Source organism: Gymnodraco acuticeps, unplaced genomic scaffold, assembly GCF_902827175.1.
Source record: "Gymnodraco acuticeps unplaced genomic scaffold, fGymAcu1.1, whole genome shotgun sequence".
NCBI classification, from domain to species: Eukaryota; Metazoa; Chordata; class Actinopteri; order Perciformes; family Bathydraconidae; genus Gymnodraco; species Gymnodraco acuticeps.
Genome location: NW_022990661.1, coordinates 2,867 through 18,811, shown reverse-complemented (window position 1 = coordinate 18,811; position 15,945 = coordinate 2,867). Strand labels below are relative to the sequence as shown.

Sequence of the window (15,945 nt, the reverse complement as noted above, 5' to 3'; positions counted from 1 at the left end):
AAAGCATAAATTACAGCTACGTTGACGTTACTTTGAATCGCGGGGGTAAGCTAAACCGTTAGCAAGTAGCTATAGCTAGCCAGATATATTAAATAAACACTTTGTCATACAATCTAAATGTTATGTTTTTTAGCGTTACCTGGTGATTTCAAAGAAAGCTCTCTGGGAAATGTTGACTTACTGTGCAACATGAAGCTAGAAGCTACCTTACAGTAGGGGAGAAGGGGGTAAGTTGAACCACCTCTGTAACCAGGCAACGCCTTGTAGTTGTAATCAAGTGACCAGAAATGATGCAAGCTCCACCCATTTCTCATTGCCTGTGAAAGAGAGATCCTCATTGTGTTCTAGTAAGTAAACATTTTTACAAAAAAACGTTTTTTGCTTGTCAAAGAACATTTTCTAGATGTCAGCTATATCGGCTGTCATGTCAAAAAAAAAGTATCCAGGTTTAAACACATATATTGTATATGTTGATGTGTTGGCAGCGTATTAAACCATGTGAATCATTAAGCTAAAGATGACTCTGAATTTTAATGCTAGGCTATTTTTTCTAAAATGGTGGCTATGGGGTAAGTTGAGCCAGTTTTTCAATGGAGAAATTAATGAAAGTAGGCCAAGTTAATAATAAGAGCTCATTGTAGGCTATATTAAAGTTGAATTTACCCTGTGTTTGATTGGTAAGATGTATGAAATTGTATCACCATTTGTATGATTACTTTTCCTTTTAACATGTTAAAAAAAAATCAATCAATTCAATCAATGTATATTAAAATATTTGAAAAACTAAGCTTGTATTTGGTTTGTTATTTATTGATTATAGTTACCTTTAAGATTTGTTGTAGGTATGCCCAGGTTTGAACAGGTATGCCCAGGTTTGAACAGTGGTTCAATTTACCCCCTGACCTGGATCAACTTACCCCCTACACTGGGGCAAGTTGAGCCACAAGACTTTTTTTTTTTAAGAAGTAATATTTTCACTGTCCTTGATCAAATATTAATTATTATCATTGCCATTGATAGGAGACATCCTGAATTATAGGTGTGTGTTTTCATGTTTACTATGTGTCATTTCTCCTTGCTTAGAGGACAGCATAACTAAAAAATGGCTCAATTTACCCCACTCTCCCCTACACAGTTGATCCGGAGTCCTGTCAGTTAAAGTGTTTCATAGTTAGCTTAGCTAAGCATCAACCTAGCACTGAAATATATGGATGTTATGTGTAGGGTTGGGTATCGTTTGAATTTCCACGATTCCGATTCCGATTCTACTTTTTGATTCCGATTCTTTGAGGGGCAGGGTAAAAACATTATACATGCTTCTTCCACCAAAAAAATTACATTTATTCGAGAAACTTTTACACAGGTTAGTTTACAGTAATATTCACATTAATCAGTCTGTTTATATTCACTGCTATGTAACTGTAACCTGAGAACCACTTAAGCTACAACAGTGCAACAGTCCAACTTTTATAGAACAGTTCTTGTTGAGAAAAACAAGCATATCTGCCTTCTCAGGCATACCTGGAAGAAATGTTTGAACATTTGAAAGTAATATGCTTCAATCTGGTGCACTTTAAGCAGAATTACTAGAGACTAGATCGAGGGGGTACAACTCTAAATACGAAAAAGATCGGTTTACATTTTAATTAGGGCCGGGACTTTAACGCGTTAATTAAGATTAATTAATTACACAAAAATTAACGCGTTAAAAAAATTAACGCATTTTAATCGCACTTATTTTTGCACCGCGGAACGTTTCTCACTGGATGAGTTTTCACTAACGTTCATGACTTCAGACAACAACAAACCACAGTGAACAACAGTGGGAAATGTTGTTTTAAAAAACGGACGGATGGAAGCATCGATAAGAGCACGGTTGTGTGCAAATTATGCAAAAAGAAATTCGCATATCACCGCAGCACATCAAGCCTCAAGTATCACCTCAATGCAAAAACATATAGCAGCTAGCGTGGAAGCTAGCGTGGACGTTAGCCTCTTTTATCGCGTTCACACCAAAAAGAGCAGGTACTAAAATTAGTTCATGAGAACCTTTTTACCCCCACCAAAGTCCCTGCTAGAGAGCAGAGAGCTGCTAGAGAGCAGGGACTTTCGTACGGCTCTCTTGTGAGAAAAGAGCTATATTTCTGATTGGCTGGGCGGATTGCAAACCACGCCCCGTAAAACTCCCAAAAAGTTTTGTGAAGCCGCCATTTTATTATCCTCGCATTAGCATTAGCATTAGCCCAGCGCAGAAACGCAGAGAGACTAACTTATGGCAACACAAAATAAAACATGGGAGCAGTGGAGATGAGGAGGTGTCGGCGTTCTGGCGATTTACTCGGAAGGCTGCTGGGACTCCCAGCAGCTTCTACTGAAGCCAGTCCCCAACTCCGGGGACTTTGGGCGGCAGTATACGCCGTGAAGTGGTTTGCGGCCTGCCAGTAAACCCAAAGCAGAAGAAGAAGAAGTGACGTCAGCGACTTCATTTGCCTAATCCACCCCCAGGTTCAAAGAGTTCTCATGAACTAAATTCTCATGAACCTTTGTGGGAAAAGTACTGCGGTGTGAATGCGCCTAATGGTATACTAAAATCCATGTGGAAAAAAATTGCTTCTCACTGTTCTTAGGTCAAATATGTATATGTGATTAAAAATGCGATTAATTTCGATTAATTAATTACAAAGCCTCTAATTAATTAGATTAATTTTTTTAATCGAGTCCCGGCCCTAATTTTAATAATTAAATAAGTATGTGAACATAACCAATAACCTACCATAGCCAATAACAAATACATGTAACGTATTTTATTTTTGTTGTTCATTCATATCTTATTTTACTATTTTATTTATGTATATTTTTTTCTCGCCAGTTTAAAACGATATGTCTGATTTACTGTCCTATAGTATACATTGGAATGATTTCAAACCTGTTTTATCCCAATAATTATAAAGGAGTGCCTTGGAAATATGTGTTTACATAAATTGTGATCAAAACGTTTGAGACCCACTGAGATAACTTAGACTAAAGTGAATTATCTATTTTTGTGACAGATATTTGCAAGAAATTATAATTCTTCTGAATTATATTCCTATTGACAGCTAGTTTCTATGTGAACATTATGAGATGGACAGCCAGAGAGAATACATGAAAATCAGTTATGAAATACTATATGACAAAACAAGAATAAAGTTTAAGTGATTTGTAAAATATCCATAAAGAAAAATCTGTTTACAGTTCTGTTTCATCTGGGTGTTGAGAGATGTATCCATAGATCTATTCATGTTGCTCTCAAAGTGCACCAGATTGATGCTTTTAACTGCAATATTTAAAAAAAAAATCTTCGAGGACCCCCCTAGAGGAGGTTAGGTCCACGGTGTTTACATGGTTATTTATACAATATGTGTGCTCATGCTATCATCATAAGACACAAGTTGGTTCTGTGTTGTGTGTAGTGAGAACGCGCAGGGGGGGGGGGGGGCAAAGCTCGCTTAGGGCCCCCATAAGTCTAGGGCCGTCCCTGGTATCATGCATAGTTTTTGCAGACCCAAATATTGTAGCAATTCCAGACCAATAAATTAATAAAGCACATACACCCACCTGTCAGAATCCGTCTCAGGAGGACCTCATGTTTCAGCCTCTTTAGTTTCTCCTCCACTCGTTCCAGTTTGATAACACGAGGTTACAATGCATTCACGTTTTACCATGACATGTTTTTAGTCCAGACAACCTGAAGCTATAGAGTTAGATCCACAGCAGTCTTGTTATACATGTCTTACTCGTGCTTCCCCACTTAGACTCTGATTGCTGATAGCGCTTGGATTTAGAAATGATGAATCATAATTAAACTTATGTCCAATATGCATTTCTGTTAGTGGAAATTCAGGCTGGATTAATATTTCTCCTTTAGACACACAATATGTCGTTTTCTTCCACTAGGGGTCTCTGAACGAAAACAGCCTGGAGTTTGGTGTGCAGCTGGTGATGGTCATGTCTTCTTATCATCAGAATCACAGTGGTTCAATCACAGAAGAGAAGCACGGTAAAAGAAATGTTAAGACCCAAATAGTTTTGTAGTTTCAGTATGAACACAAACTGCTGCAAAAAAAGTAATCTTACTGCTCGACTCAATATAAATAGCTGATCTACCAGTAAGCTACTTAAAATAATGAAATGTGGTAACTGTTCAACTACATGTGGTTCAAGAGGCAGTAAACAGGCAACACATGTTCATTAAAAGTGAAAGGTGATAAAATAAGTCTGTAAATAAAAGTGTGCAGCTGGGAGAAGACACACACACACACACACACACACACACACACACACACACACACACACACACACACACACACACACACACACACACACACACACACACACACACACACACACACAGAGCCCTCTTTCTTGACGGTGCAGTGATGAGAAGCCTTTTCTTTCGCTCCGCTGTAATTACAGGCCCGGAGCAGCACTCTGAGCCCGGGCTGCTCTGAGAAGAAGCCGCACGTCCCATTCTCACGACACACATATAAAAACACACACGTGAACGAGCGCGCGTGCACGCCGGGAGCCAGCTGAACCAGTCGTTCAGCTGCTCGGGAACATTCCTGTCAAACAGAAACTACGAGAAACACACCGGAGCTGCTTTTTATCGCATTTTACCGGCTGTCCGGGTAGCGTCACTCCTCCTGCCGAGCCTCTCAAACTTTTCCCGGTAAATAGAGCGCGGAGAGGCGGGCAGCAGGAGCCGCGGCCCGGGAGTCAGCGGAGACATGGGAGACTCTCACTGAACCCGACACGGAAACACCATCATGGCTGTGGACGGTAAGCCACTCTCTGTTTATTCAATTAGAATCAATGAGTCTAAATTCTCCTTTAAAAAAAAGGGAGAAAGTTCAACGTCGATCTTGTTGGTTTAACTCAATCCTCGTGAGACCGGTTTGCCAAGTGGGTTAGTGGTCTGTTGATAAAAAGCCTGCTGTGACAGGAGAGAGGGCACAGTGTGAGGTTTAAACATGACAATAAAACTACTTTAGGGAATAGGAACTATGATACATCTGCTTAAACGCAGCTGTATAGAGACAGTGTGCAGATGTAGATAAAGGGGGGTCTGCTGGTGGTCAGTGACTTGGTGCTGAAAGGACAGCGACCCAGTCTAATGCCCACTGTGGTCAGTTTAGCATTTCAGTTTCTACATGTGTCGAATTATATAGATATGCATGTTTTATTTGATCAGGAATGCTTTACTCTTAGTAAAAAGGAAAGCTCGTGCAGGATCTGCTTTGCCCCCTGTTGAATGCACTTAAAATTGACGGCTTATTTGAAGCTAATGCACTTGCAGGATTCTAAATGTGGACCCTCATGGTTGATTGCACTTATGTTAGGTCACTTTGGGTAAAAGCCTGAGTGAAATGTGAAGTGATCCACAGAGCAGATTCAACCAAAATACCAAGTGAAACATGTTGCCTGCGGGAGATTATTCACAACATCTTTGTGCATGGAAGAGTTTTATTTTCGGTGCTTGCAATTTATATGCGTGCAAGCTAATGAGGACTACTTTCCTCCCATGGAAGGAGAAAGCTGGGCCTGACAAGTGGTGTTAATTAAATGTGTTTAATCCGGGAAAAGGGCACGTTTGTGGACACAGCTGCATCCTGGGGGGGATGGCTCTGGAGGAGCGTATACACACAGAGCCTTGGAGTTTCAGCTCAAAGAAACCAAAGATGGCAATCAGAGTCATAATGCCACTGGCTTGCCTCGATGATTGCAGGACTCAGCTCGGCTCTCAGCGGGTCGACATGCTCAGATGTGGAGTGACAGAAAACTAAAAGACACTCTTTCATCTCCTGCAACCCTGCTCTCGTGTTGTCCTCTTTTCAAATCCTCCTCTTCTCAGTTCAAGATATCTAGCGAGCCTCGCTAACACACAAACACAGCTGCACACATGGCTTCAAACACGGTGAGAACATTCTCCCAATCTGGCGCATGAATCAGTAATGACCTGGCTTTCTGCCAGTAACAGTTTGTTTACTGTAGATCCACACTTTCTTTAATTACTGGCTGTTGGACCCCCCCCCCGTTGTGTAGGAGTTTAGATGTCTGCCTGCATGCCTCCTCGTTATGAAGAGAACGTTTCTCCTCTCACAGGACCTGACATTTCACACACAGACTCTGCACAAACAGACACTGACTTCCTGAAAGACCCAGGTGCTCCAGGCTCAGGTGTCTGTGAAGCTTACCTCACAGCTGCTCAGTGAAACAGGTACGAGCAGGTTCCACAGTGACATCACCCCTGAATAACAGGCTTTTTGCTTTTCAACTCACGTAGCTGAGCGACTGTGTCTCATGCTCATTGTTGTAGCATGTATTGTTGCAGGAAGATAATTATAATTTGTCAGTTTTCCAGCCAGAATACCAAACACTCTTCACTGCCGGCGTCTGCAATTTGTATTCCTCTAATTTGATAAAATAAAAATATTGGTTGTACAGAATAAGCTGCCTTTGGCTTTAGGATATTGTGATCTTGACATGTTTCATATTTAGTGTTCAAACTATGAATCCCTTTGTCAACCAAATAGGCAGTTTGGTTAATATGGAAAATCATGACTTGCAGCTCGAGGAGAAATGGCATTTTTGGCGGCGACAAAACTAATTAAATGCATGCATACAAAGACCCAATTCAGAAGTTTAACATCTACACACTGACCCATAAATGGCAGGAATAAGGCAGCACATACGTGTCAACAGAGCAGAGAGTGAAGTGTGCTCACAACACAAGTAAAGTGAAAGGAAAATGCAGAGCAGGAAGTAACATGTATACCCAGCTGTCTAATCATTATGCCTCTTGCTTTCATCTCTCCAGCGGCGGCCAGTTTCAGTTTCGTCAGGCCGGCTGTGGAGTACAGAGCTCTGCCCGAGGACTTCAAGCACCAGCTGAGTCGACGCACAGGCGGGAATCTAACCTGGCACGATGGCCGCGGGCAGAAGTCAGCAGGAGGTCGAGCGGTGAAGCTTCTGCAGCAGCCGGGCACCGGGGCCCTGCAGGTACTGAGAGCAGGAGACACCTACTGCTGTTCACTCTCCACGCTCAGGAGATAAAGGGGTGCAGGAATGAGTCCTAAAACCCGGAAGTGAGTCAGCATTTCACCACTTCCTGTTCCCTCGTCTCAGAGCCAATGAGATGTTTGAACTAGCTTTTGGAAAATATCTGGAACTAAGGTCTGTGGTTGAGACACATTGAAGAGACGGATCACGTTTTGTTCTACGACATTAAATCCATCAGCAGTGACCCCACTGTGATTTCTGAAGAGTTGACGTGTCTGAAAAACGATGGTTGTTACCAAGTGGCTGAATAGGACTACAGAAGTCGTGGAGGACGTTGTACGTCATTACGCCGAACACGTAAACTCTCCTCTAAGTTAGTTTCTGTTCTGCTTGAAAGCAAGTCCCTGCCTCCTGCAAACTGTTCAAACAAACGCTTCAACTCGTTCCATCTAGAATCTGTGTGTTTGAATATGGATCTGAAGTTGGCGTGACGTTGAAGTCGTGCTGCTGGACTCGCCTGTAGTTCCTTTGTAGCATAACGTTAGCATTTAGCTTCTGGACATTAGATTTATGATTAGAACATTATGAAAGTAGGGTAGACATGTGGAGATTATCCGGCTGAACAGAACGTGCATTTATCAAACAGGTTCATTTTCCACAGACCTTATTTTTTACAATATTCCAAAATCCTCTGGAGAAATCCCGTTGCTTTCTGTCGAGGGAACCAGCAGCTTCCTTCAGGGTCGGCCTACAAAAATACTATTCCTGCTAAATTAAACTTGATGCTACTCAACAAAAGGTGAAGGCCATCTGGTCCGCAAAACTATTATTTCCATCGTCGATTCATCTCAACACATTCAGATCTTAAACGTCGTGTTTTGTCCGCACCTTCAAGATATTGAATCAGAGGGGAGAGGAGTAAAGAAACCAGAAGATTGAAACGTTTAAGAATCACAGGATGAGCTTTTTTTGTTGTTTGAAAAGTTCGGCGTTTAATTTAATAGTTGAAAACATATGGATTGATGTTTGCAGCTCTAGCACTGAGCGCATCGACCTGCTTCCTGCTCTCATGGGTTAATTCTCCATCTTTGTTCCTGCTACATCAGGCGTGATAGAACTCAACAAAAGCTAATGGCCATTACGTCGGCAGCTAACGATTATTTTCATCAAGGACTACTTTATATGAATCCATTCATCATTTGGTCTGTAAAATGAAAAAACAAATGGCGAAACATGTCGATTATCTGGTTGTTGTTATGTCAACAAATCAGAGATATTAAAGGAATGAAGAAACCAGAACATATTCACGTTAAGAAGCTGGAATGTTCTTTAAAAGTTCCCCAATCTGATTATCGAAATAGTTCGATTTGGACTCAAATTCAAGCAAAACAGTTCTTATATTGAATTGAAAATAATGATTGTGATCCATAGTGGTTGCAGAAAAGAGATCATTATAGCCCAAACATGTGTTTCCAACCTTCCTTTTCATGATCCGTCCCGCTGCATCCCTTCGTCTTGTAGACACACAACAAATCTACTGCTTACCATCTCTCGCTGGTGTTCACTGACCTCTCGCTCACATTTCCGTACAGAAATGTCTGAAAGCAGAATCTCATAGTGAAGTCAATGGGTCCGGGCTCCCCACATTGTTACAGATGAACGCTTTGTTAGCAGAGAAAGGAAGTCGCTCTGCCCTGCGGGGGGGGGGGGGGGGGGGGGGGGGGGTGGGGGCTCTAACAGGCTTTTAGCTTTAAATAGAGCGGCCCTGCAACACGGAGCAGGACCATAATCCACTTTAATGGTACACACTCTGATACACACTCTGATACACACTCTGATACACACTCTGATACACACTCTGACACACACTCTGACACACACTCTGATACACACTCTGATACACACTCTGATACACACTCTGATACACACTCTGATACACACTCTGATACACACTCTGATACACACTCTGTATACGGTAACAACTGTATGCTAAACATTTATATGAGAATCAGAGTTGATTTGATAGCAGCCTTCTTCGTCTGATAAGAGCATCCACTTTTCTGTAAACTGTCTTGGGCCTGCCCCCCCTGCCCCCCCCCCCCCCCCAGTGAAAGGCTCTTTAAAGCAGTAATGAGCTGCAGACAGAGCTGGGCTGCGATGATAACAAGGAACACAATGCGCTGTTTGTTTGCCTCAATCCTCTCCGCTGCACAGAACGTGGTGTGTGTGTGTGTGTGTGTGTGTGTGTGTGTGTGTGTGTGTGTGTGTGTGTGTGTGTGTGTGTGTGTGGTGTGTGTGTGTGTGGTGTGTGTGTGTGTGTGTGTGTGTGTGTGTGTGTGGTGTGTGTGTGTGTGTGGTGTGTGTGTGTGTGTGTGTGTGTGTGTGTGTGTGTGTGTGTGGTGTGTGTGTGTGTGTGTGTGTGTGTGTGTGTGTGTGTGTGTGTGTGTGTGTGTGTGTGTGTGTGTGTGTGTGGTGTGTGTGTGTGTGTGTGTGTGTGTGTGTGTGTGTGTGTGTGTGTGTGTGTGTGTGTGTGTTTGTGTGTTACTCTTCTCTGCATGTTTCAATAACAACAAATACATCTTTATCATATATTTTAGGAGGCAAACTATTTCCTAATTCAGTTAAATACATTCAATTTAAAATGTTATTAAAGCCAGTTTTACTACTTTTCTTCTAAAAACAGTCCCAGCATGTCGCGCTGCACAAGCTATCAGCGTTTTATTGAAATCACAATATGGACTTGTGCAATATTTGGTAAAGATGAAGGTAAAGGTCCTCGTTAAATAATCACACCTTGATTAGATTTGACCACTGAAAGACGTCCCATCACAACGTGTTGGAGCCATCGATGTATAACAACAGGGACTGTATGAAGTCAGACGATGAACCTCCAGGTTTTATGTTTATACTCCAGCTGTGCATGTTGGTGTGAGATCAGAAACAGCAGACACTCATTATATTCTCCCTCAGCAGAACATTCAGTCATTGTTGCAGGAAAATAATGATCATTTGTCCGGTTTCCAGCCGCAACACCAAACACTCTTCACTGCCAGCGTCTAAATAAAAAGGATCTGCACGTTTTATTCCTCTTATTTTATACAATAAACTATCGGTCGTACAGAAGAAGCTCTTCGCTAATTACCTTTGGCTTTAGGATATTGTGAATTTGACATTTTTCACATTTAGTGGTCAAACAATGAATCCCTTTTGGTTAATATGGAACATCTTGACTTGCAGCTCGAGGGGCGATAATACTGCTGTCTGAAAACAGTATGAGACGTGCCGCTGCTTTGTGTGGTAATTAAATACATGCATGCATACAAACACCCAATCTAGAAGTTTAATATTCACACACTGACGCATACATGGCAGGAATTAGGCAGCACATACGTGTCAACAGAGGAAAGTGCAGAGCAGGAAGTATTCAGATAAAAGCAAAATACCTTCAAGTTAACGGTAGAACAGAGTCAGTCAGGAATCAGGAAGCTCTGTGCTCTGATTGTGTCTTTGATTGTTTGTTTGTGTGTTTTGATCCCCATTATCTCCGGGTGTTGTGACAGAAGCAGCTCCTCTGCCACATGTATGAAAATATAAAACGATACAAAGAGTTTCTGACATCCCTCTTCAAAATTATCTTCCTTTCAAGGCTTTGATTTAAGTTTATTCTGTCACCTGCACATTGTCCTAGTCCTACGATACTTTGCTCTCTCTATACTTTCCTTTCGCTGTTTTATTGTGAGCCCACTTAAGGCCCCACACGGAGACGAAAGCGAACCAAAGTCGATATCAAAACAGTCTTCCGTCCACATGGTATCGGCTCAAGAAACGTGTCCGTCCACACGAGACCGCTCGACCCGCTGGAGACGCTGTAGTACATATGCCGGGCCTCTAAGTGGCGCTGTACTTCCGCCACAAAATACACCAAAAGCAGCGAATAAGACCCCCTGAGCATGGTTGCCATGGTTGCCCTTCTGTTTATTCTCCGCAGTGGATTAAGCAACATGTAGTTCATGTAATTCTCCATGTCCACTTGCTGCTGATGGTTGCGGTCGAGGAGCTGTAGATGTTGCTCTAACATCTGTATCATGGTCAGTAGCATCTGGAGCAGGAACGCAACCCTGTGATCCGCCGTTGTTGTTGTTGGAGAAACGCAGCAGCAATGACGCGGGGGTGAGCAGGAGAGGTGGGGAGAGGCTATGATCGTAAAGGGCGTGCACACGGAGCCGCAAGCGTTTCGTCCCCATACCTACCCACTTTGGGAGCCGTTATCAAAGTGTATTGTTTTCGGGCTCCGAAGCCGCGGCTCCGCTTCGGCCTCGTGTGGACGAACCGTCTATACCAGTGGTTCCCAAACGGTGTGCCGCGGCACACTGGTGTGCCGTGAGGCAAGTCCGGGTGTGCCGTGGGATTTTGTGACAACCATACGTTGTTATTATTGCAATATACAACTACACAAAAATAATTATTTTTTAATGTACTATATCAGTACTTTGTAGGTTTATATGTACGTAATCTGCGCGACTTGCGCGTCCACATCTCCACGTGCAGTGCTGCATAAACATGGCTGAGTCAGCGATAACTCTCGAGGGGTGGAGGTATGCCCATTACTTTGAGTTTGTCCGAAGAATAGACAGGAATGTAACGGTGAGGTGCAAACTGTGTCCAGGCCAGAAGCTGTTATCTACTGCTGGAAACACCACGTGGTCAAACCTCAACAAGCACCTGCAAAGAACACATGCTAAGGTGAAGCTAACGCATACGCTATTTGTTGTTTGTTTATATCACGTAGTCTGTTCTTCTTCTCTGTCTTCCGGTTGTTGCCTGTTTTGAATGACAAATACACACTACCGCCGCCTGCTGGTAAGGAAAGTTATTGCCACTCACGCATGCGCAGTTCGTACGTTCACATGTATCTCACTAATTTGTAAGTCGGCAATATATTTACAATAGCACATGTTTCAATGCTGATTGCTGAAATGTTACATTTATAATTTGTAGTTCAGGACCATGGACAATGCAGCTTCCTTGCATTGACAGTTCTCTGTGCTGAATTTCTGCTGAGTTTCCTTTGCCTCATTTTTAATGTTGTGACCTGTCTGGTTTAAATGAGTGTGTTGCTGCTTTGATGAAGCCTAATTTAATTTGATAAAGTTTCAAATTAATTTCTGAAATATTTCGTTAATAAATATTTCATGAGTAATATAGTTGTCTTTGTCACATTTTATTTGGCATTAGTAAATAATTATGCACGTTTACAGATATTTTACATGATATGAGTGATAACAGGTGTTATAAGGGCTATTTTGCACAATAGGTGTGCCTTGAGATTTTTACTTGTCCTTTGGTGTGCCTTGGGCACAAAAAGTTTGGGAACCACTGCTCTATACGATAAAGAACTTTAGCGGATACAACCAGTTCCGTCTCCGTGTGGACGGGGCCTTGCTTTAATTACATATTCACAATAGAGCTCGTAGTAACTCTGACTTTAGCAGAAAACCTGATGCCCTTGCACCCTTTTAAATGTCAAATACATCCTCAACCAGGAGTATAACAAAGCAGTTATTGCACATAGACTATCGATGTATTGGCTTCCCAGATATATGTACTCCAATAGGATTTAGCATATGATCGAGATGTGAAATTATGTTCATCACGTTTTGAAGATTGTTGCCTCTTTAAGACTTTGAATTATCTATAAAGCAACTTGGATTCCACTCACAACAAATACATATCCCTCAATATCATACATCCTCAGACCAAAACCAGTTCAATACGAACACCTAACATAGTATTAAAGCCTTTTTCTTCAATACTTTACTTTCTAACACCTTTAAAAAGAATCCCACCCCGCAACCATTGCTTGATTATTTACTGCTTTTAGTTTGAAACAAGTTCTACATGAGGGGGAAAAAAGAGTTACCCTCGAACAGCACGACCGTTTACTTTGTGCTAATCTGAAGTGCGTAATCATCTCTCTGTTTAGGCCGAGCTGCAGCCAGGCTCTCCAAACAGAGATTTGAAATTAGCATAATAGAAGTGACCTGGAGGAACTTATCTCTTCACTGCTGAGACAGAGTTTTATTGAATATATGAATTTGGGGAGAGTCTATTTGATTGAAATGTTGATGGTGAACCTAATGAAGCTCATTGTGTGCTCACCAAACAAGCAGACACACACACTAAGAAATCAAATCAACAATTTGAGACTAGTTCAGTTTTCAGTGAACTAAAACTACTTCGTCCTGTGTAATCCGTTTATAACTCTACTCATTTCCTTCATTGGTTGGTGTGTTGCATCACAGTAGACACTTTTAAAAAACTTATAGGAGGTATTTATTGTTTTACTGAAAAGAAAATCCAAATAGGACATTTTGAAGCAAATAAAGATATATTTACTGTCGAGGAAATGTTATCAAAGGTTATTTTAATGGCTATGGTTTGTTCTTCAGATCTAGTGAATGCTCAGAAATGTACCCTTAAACATCTTAAAACGATTTGCACAATAATGTAGAAGAGCGCTGATTAGTCAATAGACAAAATGTATATCGTACTAAAATGTAATTAGTTTTAAATGTCAGAAAATGCTGTTTTGTGTGCTCTGTTTTTATATAAAATGCAAGTGAATATCTTTGTGTTTTAAACTGACAAAAACACATTAAAACTGTGATATTTTCCACTATTTTCTGACTTGTTATTGACCACACTATTAGTTAGTTAATTAGTCTAAAAAATGACTTGATAACTAAAGTAATGATTAGATGTTGCCGTACAACACTGAAACATGAGCAGATGAAGGTAAATACTTACAAACATAATGGGAATTGTTATTAAAGAGCATTTCTTGGCTCAAATAAACTCTAAAAGCGGTAGAATATCTTGACAGTCCTCAGTGTGACACGAGGCCGACCTCCACTCCACCATGAAAGCCAGCTTTTAGTTTCCTCTTAGTTTTTTTCTTAGCACTCTCCAGCTTCTGAGCAAACCTCCAGTGAGGGAAGCGCTGAGGCTGCTGAATGTTTAAACGCTGATTGACTGATCAAAGGCTCACTTTGATTGGTCCTCCACAGCTTCTCATCCTGAGCGTCTTCTAAGGATAAAGAGAGATCCTGAGATCCAGATCTGTATTCTCAAAAGACGCTCAGGATGTGAAGCTGTGCAGGACCTGTAAAAGCACAATTTGACTTTTTAATGTGAGCTTCAGAAGTGTAGGAGGTTTTATATATATATAGACACACACACACACACACACACACACACACACACACACACACACACACACACACACACACACACACACGCGCACACACACACACACGCACACACGCACGCACACACGCGCACACACACACGCACACACACACACACAGAAACACACAGATGCACATAGAGAGACACACACACGATGGACTGGCCATCGGGATGAATGCGAATCCCGATGGGCCGGTACTGAAGTGGGCCCGTTGGACGATATGGGCCGGTCGGATAAGTCACTATCACCCACCCCCCCCCCCGTTGACAATTTACTAGCGGTACCGAAGTGGGACGGTCCAGAGTACAGGGCTAAATGTTAGTCCCAGTCCACCCCCCCCCCACACACACACACGCACACGCACACGCACACGCACACACACGCACACGCACACACTCCAGTCTGTATGCTAAGGTAAGCTAAATAAGATAAGAGGTACTTTATCGATCCCAAATTGAGAAATGTTGCATAAAAAACAACAAAACAAAACAAGGCATTGCAAATAAGTAGAACAAATAAACAATACTATAATTTAAACTTCACAAAATAGAATTAAGGCAGTATTAAAAAGAAAATAAACAATAGACCGGATTTTATTAACATTAAGAGAGCAGGCAATGGAATATTAAATTAAAAATAAATGTAAAATGTACAGGTTGTCCAGAGAGAAGCTATGGAGCAGGTGGCGGCTCTAGCTCCATCTTTAACGTCCAAATAACTTGATATACTTTCCAAATAATCAGTTTGAGACTCGTTTGATCCAATCGTGAGAGCATTGTTAAGTTTAAAATTCAACATTCACTATAAAAAGATAGATTTTTTTTTAGTTATTAATGTTAGTAATAATCTTTTTGATGATTTTATCTAACCAAATGCTTCACCTTATATTCCTAGCAGCAGTCTAACAGAATATACTACATTTATTAAACAACAATTGCAGTAAATATATATTTATTTAGTGAAATAGCCTCATAAAACATGACGTTCAAAGCTTCATTGGAGAAGCTTTGAATGTTAGAAAAGAGACATTCTGCGCAGCCCTGTCTTCTCATAGTTCTTTGTTTTTCTGTCTGCAGTACCGCTCCAGTGATAACTATGGGATTTATCACACGAGCCCGACGCAGCCCAGCCTGATCCGGCCCGTGGTGATGTGGTCGCAGCAGGATGTGTGTAAATGGCTGAAGAAGCACTGTCCACACAACTACCTGACCTACGTGGAGGCGTTCTCTCAGCACGCCATCACAGGTGATCACTCTTTCAAAATATACATGAGAGGGACAAATCCCAACTGCTCAGGCTATTGAACTTTTTTAATCTGTGCTAAAACTCACCTCTTTGCACTGGCTTTTAATACTAGTTGAACATTACATTTTGATATTTCCATATGTTTTTAAATGTTTCTAGTTATTGTGCTTTTTATCTTTTTTTGTACCTTTATTTAAACAGGATCTCATTGAGATCAAGTACCCATAGCTACCAGCTGCTTTAAAGAGTACCTGACCTCCCTTTATATCAATAGAACAATAATGTCATTGTTAGCTAATGAATGTTTCAATTCAATTCAATTCAAAACCTTTATTTATACAGATAAAACCCATTGAGATCATAGACCTCTTTTACAATGGTGACCTGCTTCAATTAGTTCCAAACATTAA

General features: G+C 41.4%; 1 protein-coding gene across 1 annotated transcript; it reads left to right on the top strand.

Annotated features, from left to right (window-relative positions):
- Positions 1–4,460: 4,460 nt before the first annotated feature.
- LOC117554945 (sterile alpha motif domain-containing protein 10-like) lies at positions 4,461–15,535 on the top strand (the record flags this gene model as incomplete). Its single annotated transcript, XM_034229573.1, is given in 3 exon segments — positions 4,461–4,821; positions 6,860–7,041; positions 15,367–15,535. Coding segments are annotated over 3 exon segments (364 nt in total), but the record flags the coding sequence as incomplete, so codon positions are not given.
- Positions 15,536–15,945: the final 410 nt, after the last annotated feature.